The following is a 16,443-nucleotide window of genomic DNA, read 5'->3' on the forward strand; positions in this document are numbered from 1 at the left end:
CTTAGTGACTTGCATCTGTCTGAACTCTTAACTAAGAAAAGAGAAAGTCTAGAAGCATGACATTCTTCTATCTACACTTGTTTTACTGCTAGTAGAATTCAGTAAGTGGTTATTGCAGAAAAGACCCCGAAAATATCATAGAGGTCAAGCTTTATAATGTCTAAACATGTAAAGTAGAGCTATTTATTAAAACGCAAACAAAGGACAAAAGCTACAGCATCTTAAAATACAGGACCAAGTTGCACATCACACAGGGTAACCCATTTCACTGTGGCCCACAGCACGCACTGCTTAATACAGCCACAGTTACAAAACAGCTGTCACACAGGATACGTGTACACTATATTCACATCAGCATACAAGTAATGGAAGTAAGTCAACATTTTTCAAAATGAGAGGTTCTTAGAAAAGTAACGTGTAAAGTGGCATTTTTCACACGCGAGAGCTTAAGTGAGCTTGATCTCCTCACCCTAAGTTTGCAAGGAGAGGGCTGTCTGACATCGTTACTCAGTACACACTTTCCCACAGACAGACTAACCTGTGCACAAAGCAGCACAGGCCCACCAAAGCCGCCCTGCGTGCCGACGTCGGCTGGAACGACCTGCAGCAGGCTGTAGCGCTCCCTCCTCAGAAATGCCAGTGTTATCAGCTCCTCACAAAGGAAGCTGGCCTCCAGGGGCCAGGGGGAATTTCCGCAGTGGTCCCCCAAAGCATAGCAAGCATTTCAAGGCAGGCCTTTCTCTTGACAGCCCCTAGAATCCTCACAGCTAAGAACACACTTAGAAAACAGGCAAGCAGATGATATCTTTAAACAACTAAGACTTAACAAAAAAAATAGTATACGCAAACAAAATATTTAAATAATTTAAAATACGCAAAACCATATGAAAGGTTAGCCAGCAGCCACAGGAAAAATCTGACGTGAATCATATGCCGGTGCACCTGTGCTTCTGTCTCAAGCATGTCCAGACAAAAATCAAATTACTTATCAACCCATAAAAATTTTAAGGGCAAAGCATAATACCAAAAAAGAAAAGTGCTTGTGACTCGCCATTCAAGCACAGAGGTGAAGCCGCCTGACACACACAGGGTGTGGAGGGAGTAACCTTGGTTACCGTTTCCAAGGACACTGGGCTCACGAGGGAAGAGATGAGGTGAAGCTGAAAGCCATGTCGCTATGCAGAAAATCAGCACAGTGCCATTCTGCACTTCCCAGTCATTACGGTGGTTGCTAATGAAACATCCTAAGAACTCAGAGAGGAAAGGTCACGGGGACTTGGCACAGCAAAGGCTTTTTGTTGCCGTGGGCCGAGTTTTCCCCTTGCACCCTCCCCCCAGCGCCACACCTGGGACAGCTGTGATGACACGAGTGCTGTGGAATTACACAGGTGGGGCCCGTTGCCACAGCTCCAGTGTGCAACGCGGAGCCTGTAGAAACACTGGTGCTGCCAGCGCGGGCCCCGGGGACAGCCTGCTGAGAACTGGCTACCTGGGGTGGGCACCAAGCCCATGGTTCACACAGCTGTTGCCGCCACTCCTGGCGGGAGATGGTGTCACCTGCAGTGAATGAGTCGAGCTCCCGGACCCAGCAAGGTGGGGCCGAAGCCTCCACAGCTGCTTACTGTAAATGCTCTGTGCTTTCCCTGGAGGGAAGGTGAGAGGTCTAAGGTGGGGACAGGACAGTTCCCTCAGCGTTTGTCCCGAGATGCGAAAAATCCACAAACTGTGGGAAAGCAGCAGTTCCAGAGACAAAGCCAACCTTCAGTCTACAAATCAACAGTCTGGGGCAGGCCTCCGTCACACACAGCGAAGCACGGAAGAGCCAACGTCTCTGTAGAAAGCACCTAGCACACGACCCAGAGAAATGTGTGTTCTAGATCCTTCTTCCCAGGAACAACACAGCCCTTGACCGCTTAGCTTTTGTTCCCTGATGTTATGCACTTGGTTTCAACGGCAAAGAGTTTCTGCCCCAGACAGCATAAGCCCTTTCCCTCTCGAGTCCGGTGCCGCTTCTGAGCAGTCTCCCTCCAGGCCTCCAGGCCTCCAGGCCTCCAGGCCTCCAGGCCTCCAGGCCTCCAGGCCTCCAGGCCTCCAGGCCTCCAGGCCTCCAGGCCTCCAGGCCTCCAGGCCACGCACACCTCGTCCTCCTCTGCTCACCATTCCTTTCAGCCTGGACCACCTGCAGGTCTCTCAGACACCGCAAGGGGCTTCCACGCGCCGCCTTCCCAGCCTCTCCTGCAAACTACCTTGGTCACAGTCTGCCTGCAGCAAAACGGGGCTCCGGGGACGACCCCAAAGGGAGGGAGATTCCTGCTCGCTCAGGCCGTGGGCAGGCAGAGTTGCTCTCACCAAAGCCCAGGCAGGCTTTAGGGAAGAGGCTTCTTGTGAGCTGACAGTTTTAGCAGTGAAGGAGCGGAGAACGGCTTGGCTGTGCGGCAGGCGTGGGAGCAGTGCCCTCCCCGGCCTGCCATGGGGCTGCCGACGCGCCGCAGCCTCCTACACCAAGAGCGGCGGTCTAGCCGCAGTTTCCCCTTTCCATGCATCCAGACGTGAACAAGCTGAGCGCACGTCCACGCACTCTGCTTCACAGGACACTGGGTGTTCCAGAGAAGACGCCCAGGCGAGGCGTGGTCTTGCTAATTCCAGTCCCACACAACAATAATGTGCTTTCCTTCACGTGGTAACCCCACAGTTCCAGTACTGCAGCAGCAAATTACCCCTCAGTTAAAGAAATCGTGGTCCGTGTTTTAAAACATCTTTAGAGATAAGTGAGCAAGCTCCCAGCACCACGTGCAGCTTGGGTAGGGCAGCTTTATGCCAATCCCAAAGGCTGGCAGTGGGGGCTGGGGATCAGGTTTTCTGGGGGAAGGGCGGAGTGCCCCCACAGTGCTTTCGCCCTTACCTCGCCGGCAAGTCAGCTAGCTTCATGGAGATGAACTCTGCAGGACTCACATTTTATTGGTCCCTGTGCACCCCATGGGTGTCACACACACACACACACACACACACACACACACAGTTGGTGCTTCATAAAGGAGGCTTTCAAAGCAAGTCAGGCAGGATGAGGCCAGGAGGTTTTGGTTCAACACAGTTGATCCAGAAGTTGGCACAGCTGGCGTGATACTGGTGTCCTCCATATGCCAGCTTGAAACTGTCTGTTTCGGAGTTGAATGCCTGCCAGAAATAGAAATGTGGGGCAAGTCAGGCTTTTCTGCATCTATGAGCTTACCAGCAATCAACAGAGACATCTCTCCAGGTCACAGAGCTGAGGCCCGAATGGCACACACAGAGCTAAGCAGGTAGCTACAGAATTCAAGTGAGAATTTTTTTTTTAACCACTAAAGAAAGATTCAGAAAAAGCATCACCATTAGACTCCGTTTACGCAAAGGCGGCCAAGTCTCTCACAGAAAAGGCAGACGGGAGACGGGGAGGTGAGGGGAGTTCATGACAAGGGAACTGAACATAGCCGAGGGGAGTGGGTGATTTCACATCTCCCTGTGCTGAAAGGAGCCCTGGCCCGAGGCGAGGCCAGAGTCTGCCTAGAATGGCAATTCCTTCCATCTCTGTGGCTGAATGCGGCGCTATCATGAAAAATGCTCAAAGAAGGGATAACAGCGCTTAGGGTCAGAAGCCACTGGGAGTGAGCAACTGAATCCACACGATTGAAAAGTCCACAGAGGTTTGAGTTTGGAAAACGGAAGTGGACGATTAAACACGTGAGGACGATTTCCAGATGAGCAGCACTTGTAGGGAAACTCCAGGCAGCCAGAGAGCAGCAGTCCACGCCTCCACCGCTTCCCGAGGCTGGTCCTCTAAAGCACGGCCAGTAAACAAACAAAACTCAACAAGCCCAACAGGCTGCTTTGGTCCGTGACGGCCGAGCCCTGGCTCCGGACCCGTGTGAAAGGACAACTTCCCATCCTGCAGAAGCTGCTCTTCCCGCTCCCCCGTCCATCGCAGAGAAAAATGACTGCACCACGGAAGCCAGTTACAAGACAGGAGCATGCAGACCAGACAGACGAGGGCCCACGCACACGCTAACTGATTCAATCAGACAGTATGGGAACGAAAGTGACTCAGTGAAGAGGTCATGACTGGCACGATTCAGGATGGCAACAGAATCATCCGATTTGCCTTCCACACTCAAAAGTCAGATGGAGACGCTAAGGTAACGCGTAACTGGTTCATACTTTTTTAGGATGTTCTTCTGCAGGCTTCTCTTCTTTCTGAAATAACGTTGAAACCATAAGGTCAACAGAACTCCCACAAGAGGGCCTCTTGCCTCGTGCCAGGCCCTCCACGCTGAACCTTTGCTCTTGGCCACCCCAGTGCGTACAGGGAAGGCCCGCAGCCACTCCCCCCCTCCAGCGGCCCCCACTGCCCCCTGGAAAGGATGTATCTGTTCCCAGGCCGGCTTCCAGGACTCTCAAATCTGCGCCTCTCATCACAAAGCTTGCAGTGAAATAAGCGGGGGGGGGGGGGGGGGGGGGCGTCCCCAAGGCGTCTTAGGGAGAAGCCTGCGACTCACCCGGCTCCTGGAGTCCACGTTTAAGAGGCACACCCCACAAGCAAGTTCCTGAGCGTTTTTAATCCCGGGCCGCAGCATACAGGAGGAAAAATCCAGCGAATTTTCATCTGGCTGTGAAGATAAGAACCCAGCAGTCCTGAATGCCGTCTGCTTCCCTCCCTGATCATTTCTCCCCAGCAAATCAAGTCTGTCTGATACACCAGAGAATTTCACTTCCCAGACACTGACCAAGTCCCTGCTGTGTGCTAGGCGTTAGAGATGCCAGCGCAGGGCAAACCTGTCTCCTGTGCTCTGGAAACTCACGGCCCAGGTGTGAGCGGGGTGGGTAACGGGCGATTTGGTACTCCGAGTGCCTAAGTAGGGGCAAGCGTGGGCGAGGCACGCAGCCCAACCCGAGGGAGGAGTCTGCAGCCAGGGAATGCTTCCGGGGTCTAGAGGAGTCTCCGAGAGTCCTGACAGGCACGTGCTAGGTGAAGGGGCTGGGGTCGGGCGAGGTAGGGGAGGGAAGGGTGTTCTTTTTATAAATGTTTTATTTTAATTTTTAACAGATTCAATATAGTTCATAGATAAATTTTTTTAAAGATTTATTTACTTGAGAGGCAGAGTTACGACAGAGGAAGAGACAGACAGTTGTTCTATCTGCTGGCTCACTCCCCAAATGGCCACAACTCTGGCTGATCTGAAGCCAGGAGCTCCTTCTGGGTCTCCAACGTGGGTGCAGGGGCCCAAGGACTTGGGCCATCTTCCACTGCTTTCCCAGGCCATAGCAGAGAGCTGGATTGAATAGGAGCAGCTGGGACTTGAACCGGCGCCCACAAAAGATGCCAGCGCTGCACACTGAAGTTAACCTACTGTGCCACAGCGCTGGCCCCCGCAGATACAACTCTAACAATAAAATGATATTCCCGTCCTTCCACCCTTGAGGGAAGGCCATTCTGTGCAGAACAGGCAGCACAGGCAAAGGCCTCCAAGTCAAAGGCTGGTACGGGAAGGAAGAAATGATGTGTCAGTAAGACATCTTGTATAAGAACGTGCATAGCAGAATTATTCCTATTAGCCACACTGGAATAGAACAGGTTCCTGCCAACAGGTAAATGGATAAACAAACTATGGTATGGCAATAGCATGGAAGACTACTTGCAACAGAAGAGTCAACCTGAAACAACATGGATGACTTTTTAAAACTTTATGCTAAGAAGCCAGAAATAAGAACACACAGTAAAACAGTAAAGTATGAGAGCAGGTAACGATGGTGACAGAAATTGGAGTACTGGTTGCGTCAGGAATTGGATGGGGGCTCACTGGGAAGGGACAAGAGGGAACCTCAGGGAGGAATGAAGATAGGCTCAAACCGGTGCCCATAAGGGAAGCCGGTGTTGCAGGTGGAGGCTTAACCTGCTATACCACAGCACCAGCCCCAAGAGTTGGATTCTTTTTTTAAACAGATTTATTTATTTATTTATTTGAAAGGCAGAGTTTCAGAGAGGCTAAGAGAGAGAGATCTTCCATCCACTGGTTCACTCCCCAAATGGCCACAATGGCTGGAGCTGTGCCGATCCAAAGCCAGGAGCTTCTTTCAGGTCTCCCACATGGGTGCAGGGGCCCAAGGACTTGGGCCATCTTCCATTGCTTTCCCAGGCCATAGCAGAGAGCTGGATCAGAAGAGGAGCAGCTGGGATTAGAACCAGCACCCATATGGGATGCTGGCACTGCAGGTGGCGGCTTTACTTGTTGCACTATAGCGCTGGCCCAAGAGTTGGATTCTTAATATAACGTTTTGGCACCAGTTCGAGGCCCAGCTGCTCTACATCTGATCCAGCTCCTTGCTAACGGCCTGAATAAGCAACAGAAGATGGCTCAAGTGCTTGGGCTCCTGAATCCATGTGAGAGACCTGGAAGAAGCTCCTGGCTCTGGATTGGTCCAGCTCCGGCCATCGTGGCCATTTGGGGAGAGAACCGGCAGATTGGACACCTCTCGCTGTCTCTTCCTCTCTTTTCTCTAACTCTCATATAAATAAATCTTTACAAAGCACACACACACACAAATCCCTAGACCAGTTTACTTGGCTTGTATTACACATGCCCTGGAGCTAAGTTTCTCAACTTTGACACCACTGACATTCCAGTTAGATAATTCTTTGTTGTGGGAGCCATCATCTGCATTTTAAGATGGTTAGCAGGATCCCTGGCTTCTGTAGGAGCAAAGTCACTCCTTCTCCCACCGAGAACTGACTTTTCCCAAGGAGAAGAAAAGTGTATACACACACACACACACACACTTATATGATCATCTTTCCTGTAAACGCTGTGGACTTAACTGATTCTCGCAGGAGACTTCCCCTGATTTGTGCCCAGCAGTTGGCTTCAGTCATGCTATGGTTGCTTTCAGGGATGAGTGTGGCTCTGGCATGAGCCCTGCATGATTGCATGTTAAAGATTCAAGGCCAGTAGCAAAGACATGGCTACAGGGCTTCACTTGTCTGCCAAAGGCTTGGCTGACTTCCTCCGCTGAATCAGATAGTAGTTCTTGAATATGGGACAATCTCTCTTGCACTTTTGTACTATTTACAAACTAAGGCTTCAGACACAACACACTTTTAAGTTTAATCTGCATTATTCACATTTTCTCCATCACTTTCTAAGTCTAGACAATCAGCAAAACAATAAACCAAGTGCCGCTTTGTAACACGCGCCAGCATCCACGCGGTCGGCGGATTCCGAGCTGCCACTGTGTGTTGCTGAGCCCAGAGTTCAGGAGGAGAGGCACAGTCCTATCGGTCAGCAGTAACTGCGCCCTAAAGATGGTTTGTCCAAAACTGTTCCGCCTCTACCCTGAGGAGCTCCCTCATCCCTGAGCAAACAGGGCCCGCTGGCTCCCTGTGATGAATAGACGTAAACCCCAAAGCTAGTTCATGGTAAAATGGAACAAAAGAATGAGAAAGCTGTATTTACTACCTGTTTTTAATATCATTTACTGAGCTGGAAACTTTTATCTTTTAATTTTATAATGGCTCTGTTGAGCAACTGTCTCACAAAATTCCTGAAAATTTAATAATCAGCTCTTGCAAAGCAGTAAGACCTGGATCCAACACCCCACTGTGACACAAGGACACTGTTGTAGGGGCCTGGAAGTCAAGGGGCTCCCCTGAGAGGGCCAATCCTCCCTCTAAAGCAGGAGCGAGCCCGTGACTGATGGTCTCTGTGGGCACCCGGTGGGTCGGGTGGGCATGTAGAAGGTAGCCGGCTTTACTGATCCAGGTGGGTTTTCTCTAACGAGCATACCTGCAGGCTATGTAGTGATGGTAAGCGAAAGGGTTGGATTCAGCAGGTGGAAAGGAAGTGAAGACAGAAAGGGGGTGATGGGAACCTTGTAAAAAAGGGGAAAAAAAAGATTCCAGCCTTGGCCGGCGCCGTGGCTCACTTGGTTAATCTTCCACCTGCGGTGCCGGCACCCGGGGTTCTAGTCCCAGTTGAGGCGCCGGGTACTAGTCCTGTTTGCTCCTCTTCCAGTCCAGCTCTCTGCTGTGGCCCGGGAGGGCAGTGGAGGATTGCCCAAGTGCTTGGGTCCCTGCACCCGCATGGGAGACCGGGGGCAGCACCCAGCTCCTGGCTTCGTATCGGCACAGCGCCAGCCATGGCAGCCATTAGGGGAGTGAACCAATGGAAAGAAGACCTTTCTCTCTGTCTCTCTCACTGTCTGTAACTCTGTCAAATAAATTTTTTTTTTTTTTGACAGGCAGAGTGGACAGTGAGAGAGAGAGACAGAGAGAAAGGTCTTCCTTTGCCGTTGGTTCACCTTCCAATGGCCACCGCGGCCGGCGCACCACGCTGATCCGATGGCAGGAGCCAGGAGCCAGGTGCTTTTCCTGGTCTCCCATGGGGTGCAGGGCCCAAGGACTTGGGCCATCCTCCACTGCACTCCCTGGCCATAACAGAGAGCTGGCCTGGAAGAGGAGCAACTGGGACAGAATCTGGCGCCCCGACCGGGACTAGAACCCGGTGTGCCAGCGCCGCTAGGCGGAGGATTAGCCTAGTGAGCTGCGGCGCCGGCCCTGTCAAATAAATTTTAAAAAAATTCCAGCCTGCTTAGAATTTAACTGCAGAGTTACACCGTATCACTGTGGCCTGAAACAGTGACTTTCAAAACAAACAAACAAACAAAAAATAAAACGGGGGAAAAAAACCACAGTTGTTCTGTCTCGAGAGCTGAAAACAAGAGCAGTGCAAGTGAAGCAGTCCAGTTTGGGCTCCGGAAGTGAGCGGCCTGCAGTGCAGCGTGCCCGCGCTGCAGTGTGATGGGTAACAGCCCAGCACGGGCACGCGAGTAGCAGCCCTGCAGCTCGGGTGGCCAAGGATCTGGGAGCCTGGCCTGCTGGCTGGTTTGTCCTCATGGATGTTGAAGTTATCTAGGATGCCATGATGGCCAATTCCGTCCAAGTAAGAGGTGCATTTTCTACAGGTATTCCCGAGGTGTCACCTCAGTGTTTTGATCATCCAAGTAAAAATGTATTATTTATATAAAAACAAAATGTCCGGGCCAGCGCTGTAGTGTAGCAGGTAAGGCCACCGCCTGCAGGGCCAGCGTCCCACATGGGCACCGAATCCAGTCCTGGATGCTTGCCAGCTCTCTGCTATGGCCTGGGAAAGCAGCAGATGATGACCCAAGTCCTTGGGCCCCTGCACCTGAGTGGGAAGACCCAGAGGAAGCTCTTGGCCCCTTATCAGCGCAGCTCAGGCCGTTGCAGCCAACTGGGGAGTGATCCAGCAGATGAAGACCTCTCTCTCTCTGCCTCTCCACTTTGCGGAACTCTTTCAAATAAATAAGTAGATAAATAAATAAATAAATAATTTTTTTTGAAAAAATCCCATGAACCAGCTCCACAAAGGTTCCTTAGGCAAACCTGAGCTGGATGCAGTGACACAGCTCAGGACGGAAGCAAATGGTATCAGCGTGGGGAAGAGGACTCTGGGCTGGGTGACGGAAGTAAACTTAGACGGCCATGGCCAGGTCCGGGCAGTTTTTCTTGTTCTCTTGTGAGTGCCATCAGGGCCACTTGGGGCTAAGGTAGAAGTGGTTGGTATTTCCACTTGCGTGCTCTCCAGCACTGTCATCTGAAAAATGCTAACACTCTCTCTCTCGCTCCACTGCCCCCCGCAGCTGGTGTTGGGACTCAGGAAAAATCGCCTCCATGATTATCCCAGTTACTCACTTTGGAAAAGAAACTAGGAAGATTTTCCAAGAGGCTAAAAGCACAGCATCAGCTGTGTGATCTGCGTGCTAGACCTGCATCATGTTACTCACTCAGGACTGTGACAGACATCAGTAGAAATGGCCAAATCTGGATCCGGAAATCAACCTAATTAGTACAGGCCCTTTAGTAGCTACATACCAAAGGTGTAATTATGGAAAGCGGATGAAAAGGTCATACTACAACTCCAACAAAGAACCATAAAGCTCTGCACAAATTCCCTTGTGATCAAATTAATCTTTCAAAAGATAAATTTAACCTTGCTAAGTACCCACCCACAAGCAGGAAGTACACTCACAATTTGACCCAAATTGTTAAAGAAGTTATGCCATCTACAGGCTTCCACAAAGTGATCACTTACTTTACCAGGTAGGCATTTCAAGCACGTGGTAAGAGGAAGTTATGTTACACATGGCCTGTTGACATGGCAAACTCTGAGTCAGACCGGGATACACAACCCTGACTCTTTGGTCAACCATCAACTGCTGCAATGGCGTCCGAGACTCATTATTAAGGAAGAAGGGTTCGGTGTTCTCCACCAATGTTCTCATTCCTGTTTTTCTGGACAAATGGTAGCATGGGCCTTCCCTGCCGCCTCTGAGATCTGGCCATGCTGCAGACTGAGAGCCCAATTCCCACGTGCGCCCTGGAAGACCAATGTGCTCTTTGTCACGTTCCCTTGGCCCTCCTGTGGTGACCACGTTCCACGTGGTGAAGGCTCTTGTTAAGCCAGGTCCCTGAGAAGGACACAGCACAGAGCCCCTCCAACCTGTGATGAACACCCAGCACAAGCAACAAGCAAAGCACTGTTGTTGTCTACTGCTGCAGCTGGGGGCAGGACTGCTGGTCACTGCCTCACAACCTCCCCTGATCCGACTGACAGGGTGTGATTGAGAAACAGGACCCACCATTCTAGACTTCTGGAAGTGGCATGGTCATGTTTTGTATAATGCTGTCTTTGCACTGGTGTAACAAGTCACAAACACAATGGCTCAAAACACCACAAACGTATCCTCCCGTACCTGAAGAGGTCAGAAGTCTGAAACAGTGGGGCTGTGCTCCTTCTGGAAGTTCTAGAAGGAATCTATTTCCTTGCCTCTCTTAGGTCCTACACACTGCCTGTGCACTCCCTTGCTCATGGTCCCCTTGTCAAGGCATCTGCCGTTCCCTCCCTCTTTTTCTCTGTTTCTGCGGTCACACTACCTTTTTTCTCTTAGCCTCCAGCCTTCCACGTAGAAGAGGAAGGATCCTGGAGATGATCCTGGGCGCACCTGGATAATCCAGGATCATTTTCCCAAATAAACCATCGTGACCTAATCCCACATGCAGAGTTCCTTCTTCCATGTAAGTGACACCCTCAGAGGTCCCACGGACAAGGGCGTCTTGCAGGAGGCCGTTGTTCTGTGCCTGGCAGTTCCCCACTGTTACCTGAAGATAACCACACAGGGCTGCAGTCAACACTGTCTCTACAACGCTGCACACACTGACAAGAGGACAAAAAATGCTGTCGTGAAAAGTAAACTATTCTGACATTTCACAGCAACAGGAAGAAACATCTTGAAGTCCGCTGCTTATTTCACATAGAGGATTAGAGAGTATTATACGGAGGAGAACATGGAATTAAAGAGCCGATGTGATTTCCGCTGGACTACAGGTCTGCAGAGTAAGTGTCCTTTCTCTTAGATCTTCTACGGCAAACATGGTTTAGTTTTGTTCTCCAGGACTGCCTTCTTTCTTTGTTTCAAATCTGCTGAACTTCAACCCTCACCCACCTGATCCCTCAAGGTGATGCTGCACTTAGGGAGCTACTTGCCAATCCAAGCACATCACATCTCACTGCACGAGTTTTCCTCTGGACAGCACCAGGCTGCTGTGCGCCCAGGCGGCAGGCGGCCACCACCAGAGGGCGTCTCAGACCACGAATGGGGGGAGCACTACAGGCACAGGGCAGCATGAGCTTTGCCAGTATCATTTCCAGCCTAAGAAACTACTGAGGAGGCACCCCTCCCCCAAGCCCGCCACCGTGGAGGTGCCCGTGGGCTGCGTGCTCAGCGCCCAGGAACTCCTCGCCGCCCACCTGCGGCCCCAGGTGCTGCCCCTGCGGTCACGTGGCCCCGAGGACTTCCTCCTGCACTGGCAAACCAAGCATCTGCATCACGCCTGCATCACATGCGAGGGGCTCTGGCCGAGGGGCAGGTGGAGCACCTGGGCAGCTCGGCAGCTGCAGTGTAGACCAGCTGAAGTCTCCTGCGGGCTCTTTCCAGCTCCTTGGCCAGGCCCTGCTGCTGTTGTCTATCCAGGGGGCTGACCAGCAGCTGCTGGCCCAGCACACGGGCACTGTCCTCAAGCACCGGGTACCTGCCACCCTCCCACCAGGCCCTGTGCTGGGGCTGTGGCAGCATGAGGCAGCTGGATAATAAACACGCAAACGGACTCTGGCTTCCCAGAGAGGCGGTTCCTCAGCCCCTGGAGACCCTGGGCTATGCAGTTTCTGAGTTCCAACCAAGCTCCTCCTGACCCCTAATGACAGGCAGCACGTGGAGGGCAGTACTGGCACGAGGAAGAGGAGGAGCTTCAGCTCTCCATCCATGAATAAGAAGGCCAAGGCCCTGGCAAACTCCCAGCGACCCGAGAGCCTGGGAGCCCCCGGTCCAGCTCCCTGCCACCAGGACAGCCGTGCCCAGGGAGAAAGCCCAGGAGTCGGGCCGGGAAAGGGCCCAGTGGGCCACTTTCATCTTCTGAGGCCCCTGGAGCTCTGGCCTGACCTGGACCTGGGAGAGTGGCCACGTGGAGAATAGGGTCCAAGTCCCTGCATGCAATTCCTGTGGCCCACATGAGCACTGGTTCGAGTCCTGGTTGCTCCACTTCTGCTAATGGCTCCCTGCTAATGGCCTGGGAAAAGCAGCAGAGACAGCCCAAGTGTTTAGGTGCCTGCCACCCACATGGGAGACCCAAATGAAGTTCCTGGCTCATGGTTTTGGCTTGCCCAGCCCTGACCATTATGGCCACCTAGGGAGAGAACCAGTAGATGAAAGACTTTTCTCGGGGCTGGCGCTGTGGCATAGCGGGTAAAGCCACCGCCCACTGTGCCGGCATCCCATATGGTTGCTCCACTTCCAATCCAACTCTCAGCCCAAGTTCTTGGGCCCCTGGCTTCGGATCAGCGCAGCCAACGGGGGAGTGAACCAGTGGATGGAAGACTTCTCTCTCTCAGGCTGTCCTTCTCTGTGTAACTCTGACTTTCAAATAAATAAATAAATCTTAAAAAAAAAAAAAAAAGAGAGAGAGAGAAAGAAATGCATAGCGGTGTACAAACGAATGATACTAGAAAAGGAACCAGGCCGGCGCCGCAGCTCACTAGGCTAATCCTCCGCCTGCGGCACCGGCACACCGGGTTCTAGTCCCAGTCGGGGTGCCGGATTCTGTCCCGGTTGCCCCTCTTCCAGGCCAGCTCTCTGCTGTGGCCAGGGAGTGCAGTGGAGGATGGCCCAAGTCCTTGGGCCCTGCACCCCATGGGAGACCAGGAGAAGCACCTGGCTCCTGCCATTGGATCAACGCAGTGCGCCGGCCGCGGCAGCCATTGGAGGGTGAACCAACGGCAAAGGAAGACCTTTCTCTCTGTCTCTCTCTCTCACTGTCCACTCTGCCTGTCAAAAACAAAACAAAAAGGAACCAGTAACCCTAGCTATGAAGTCAGAAGTTCAGAAGTGATAAGGCGCTGATTTAATAGTTATGTTTTATCTAGAAATGTATGAACTTCTACAAAACTCAATAAATAAAGCCTACTGATTTTAGTTTTCTACAGAAATTTCTTAGCACCATATAAAGTATGAACATACTTTCATCTTTTCAAATACTTACATTCCATTTCTGTATGATATTGGCCAGAAGCATATTTAAATAATTACCTAAACAGTATGATTTTAGGTTATAAATTTCAAAATGGTTGAAGATAAAAAAAAACAGATTTTGGAATTAAACTCTTTAAAAACTTAATATTGAAAAGCAGAAGGACCCTAACAGCGGTGAGATGATCTGCCTGTAAGATGTGTCTTTGGGACGCCTGGGCATGCACCTGGCTATCACTGTAGGGCAGTGAGAATTCGTTCATTGCGCACAGCTGCAATCCCATGCAGGTGGGTCTCACAGTGAAAGGTTAAAAAAAAAAAAAAGCATATTTACTCCTTCCGTGGAGGGAACATAAATGTCTGACCACTGTCAAAGAACGGACATCATCAGAGAAAAACTGAACAGGTATGAATACTTAAAAATATAATAATAATAGCTTGCCCAATAAAATGTAAAAAAGTGATGTAACAAGAGAAAAAAGTTTACTAGCCTTATGTGTGTGTGTGTGTATACATAGACGTGTATTGCACAGATGAAATATGTAAGGTCGGGAACCATATTCCATTGAGTAAACAGTCAAGGATGATCAGTTTATACACCAAGGCAATAGAGTAAACTGTCATTTGGAACACTGCAAAGCATCTCAGGAAACGAAAGAAAAATAAAGGGAGCAACCTTAGGAAGTCACTGCATACTTGTTAAAGAATGGACAAGCAGAGCTAGACACAAGGTAGAGAACTGCGAATTTAAATACTGCTGGCAGCACTGACAACTGGTCCATGCCGTCGGGGACAGCCACCTGATAAAAGTGACAATGGCTACTTCTGCAGGCGTGCACTTGTGCAAATGTGCGCTCTGTCCTCCCAGGCACACTTCCAGATACTACATCCCAAAAGGTGGCAAGAGTTGTTTACTCAGATTAGAACTGTTCCCAACAGGAAAAATAAAAATAACCTCCAAACATAAAAAAGGCTACCAACATGATCCGTCATGTAACTTTTTAGAACACACACAGGGACATAAATACTAACCAGAAGCACAAAAGGGAGCAAAGTTCTCACCTGGGTTTATGAAGTAAGAAAGATGTAGACGGAGTGAGTGTTCCTATCCTCGTACTTTATTTAGGTGAAACAGGCCTTGGAACTATCCAGAAGCCCATGTGCTACTGTTCAACTAACTGCCCACGTCCCTGCCCTCCTATAACACACTGCGACCCAGTGGCCACCTCTATCCTCTTCATCGGCACACACACGCTGCTTTACAGCCTAGGTTTCTGGAAAGCAGAGTGACGGTGTAATGGGCTTACCGTGAGCGTGGCGAGGGACATGAAGCCAATGAGGTTGTTCCACACTCTGTCGATGTCCTTCAGCAGCTGCTGGAGGTTCTCACTACACACTGCTGTGGCCTTGATCCCCAGCTCCACACGCTTGGTTACTCTGTACACTTCAACCACACCTGGCCGACGGAGAGAGCAGAAAGGGATGAGGGAGACGCAGTAGGTCTGCTGCTCGCTGATGATCACGGGGGACCTATGCCAAGTGTGTGGACAGAGGGGCGCACGCCATGCTGTGGGACCCGCTCAGACTCTGGAACTACACTGCTTGAGTTCCCATCCCGGCCCGGCCCCTTCCTTGCTCTGTAATCTTGGACGGAGCAGGACATCTAAGTTCTCTGCACCTCAGTCTGCTCGTGTGTGAGACTGCCCCAAAAGCCGGTGAGAGGATTACATGAGTGAGTATTATACAAGGCTTAGAGCAGTGTCCAGAGAACAGTTAAAGCAACTTAATTAGCTTTTTTTAGGGCTCTTTATGAGGCCATATATTTGAATCTGGGAAATTCCAATAAACTGGCTGAAAGTGGGAATCGTAAAGGTAGTCTAAACAGTCTAAGTGTTAATATCATCACAAAGTCATCTCTCACCTCCCTGAATCCCCCAGGCCTCTCGCGCCATTTACACACAGCACACGGTGCGGAACGGCTGTTGTTCTGTGGTCGCTGCACTGTGGCTGACTTCAGGCGAGGGGGAGAGGTGCCCAGTACCCTCACATTTTGCTAACAGCCCCTGCCCGTGTAACACGACAGTCAGAAGCGGGGCCCCCAGCCTGCATGAGTGAATCCTGGAGCAGTTAAGGGCGCCTGCAAGCTTCGTGGACAGCACCAGTGAAGGGCAGGTTTTACCCATCTTAAGGCACATGATGGGGCACCTAAGAGAATCTTTAGTAGGTATCAGGGAAAAAGCCAGGCTTCCCTTTCCTGATGGACACCTACTGATGCAGTAAAACTGAGCTAAGGTGGCAGGGTAAAGCAGAGACCACATGCTCTCACTAGCCACTCTCCCAGCACATTTTCCTGAATGCCCACTATGTGCCGGGCACTAGACTAGGTGTTAGGGCACAGAAGTGAACAAACCAGAAGATAGGCCATGCCTTCCTGGAGGGTCCTGCTAGCAGAGGAAGATGGACAGTGAATATAAGAACAAGTAGAAATGGGAGCTATTAAAGGTGTCTGGACGAAGGAGAAAAAACAACCGAGATGGGGCACGGGAGAGGGAATACTATGAGAAAGAGCAGCCAGGGAAGACGGCACTCAGGAGGTGATATTTGAGTAAAGACCTGGACAAGATCAGGGTGCAGTGCGCGAGGCTCTGGTCACATGAAAGCCTGAGTTTAGCTGGGGGTGGGGAGGGGCAGGGAGGGACGCCGACTGGACGCAGACTGAGATTTCAAGTTGAACTGTGATGTTTAGTCACTCAAAGTGGCGGGGAAGCAAAGGGGTCTGCGATGTCACGAGGGGTGCAGAGGAATAATCCACAGAGC

At 51.1% G+C, this 16,443-nt stretch overlaps 1 protein-coding gene across 36 annotated transcripts in view; it reads right to left on the reverse strand.

Annotated features, from left to right (window-relative positions):
• Positions 1 to 150: 150 nt before the first annotated feature.
• Positions 151 to 16,443, reverse strand: part of SYNRG (synergin gamma) — an 89,565-nt gene continuing 73,272 nt past the window's right edge. For 22 of the 36 annotated variants that reach the window (XM_051824677.3, XM_051824675.3, XM_070061040.2 and 19 more), the window contains 4 exons: positions 14,934 to 15,082; positions 4,530 to 4,640; positions 4,192 to 4,227; positions 151 to 3,174 (listed from right to left, as the gene is read on the reverse strand). In XM_051824677.3, coding sequence (XP_051680637.2) covers positions 3,043 to 3,174; positions 4,192 to 4,227; positions 4,530 to 4,640; positions 14,934 to 15,082 — 428 coding nt within the window. In that variant the 3' untranslated portion in view covers positions 151 to 3,042. The remainder of the gene's footprint in view (positions 3,175 to 4,191; positions 4,228 to 4,529; positions 4,641 to 14,933; positions 15,083 to 16,443) is intronic. The other 14 variants (XM_051824683.3, XM_070061037.2, XM_051824685.3 and 11 more) reach the window with 5 other exon arrangements.

Source organism: Oryctolagus cuniculus, chromosome 17 (assembly GCF_051225735.1).
Source record: "Oryctolagus cuniculus isolate XC-2025 breed Fujian yellow rabbit chromosome 17, ASM5122573v1, whole genome shotgun sequence".
NCBI lineage: Eukaryota > Metazoa > Chordata > Mammalia > Lagomorpha > Leporidae > Oryctolagus > Oryctolagus cuniculus.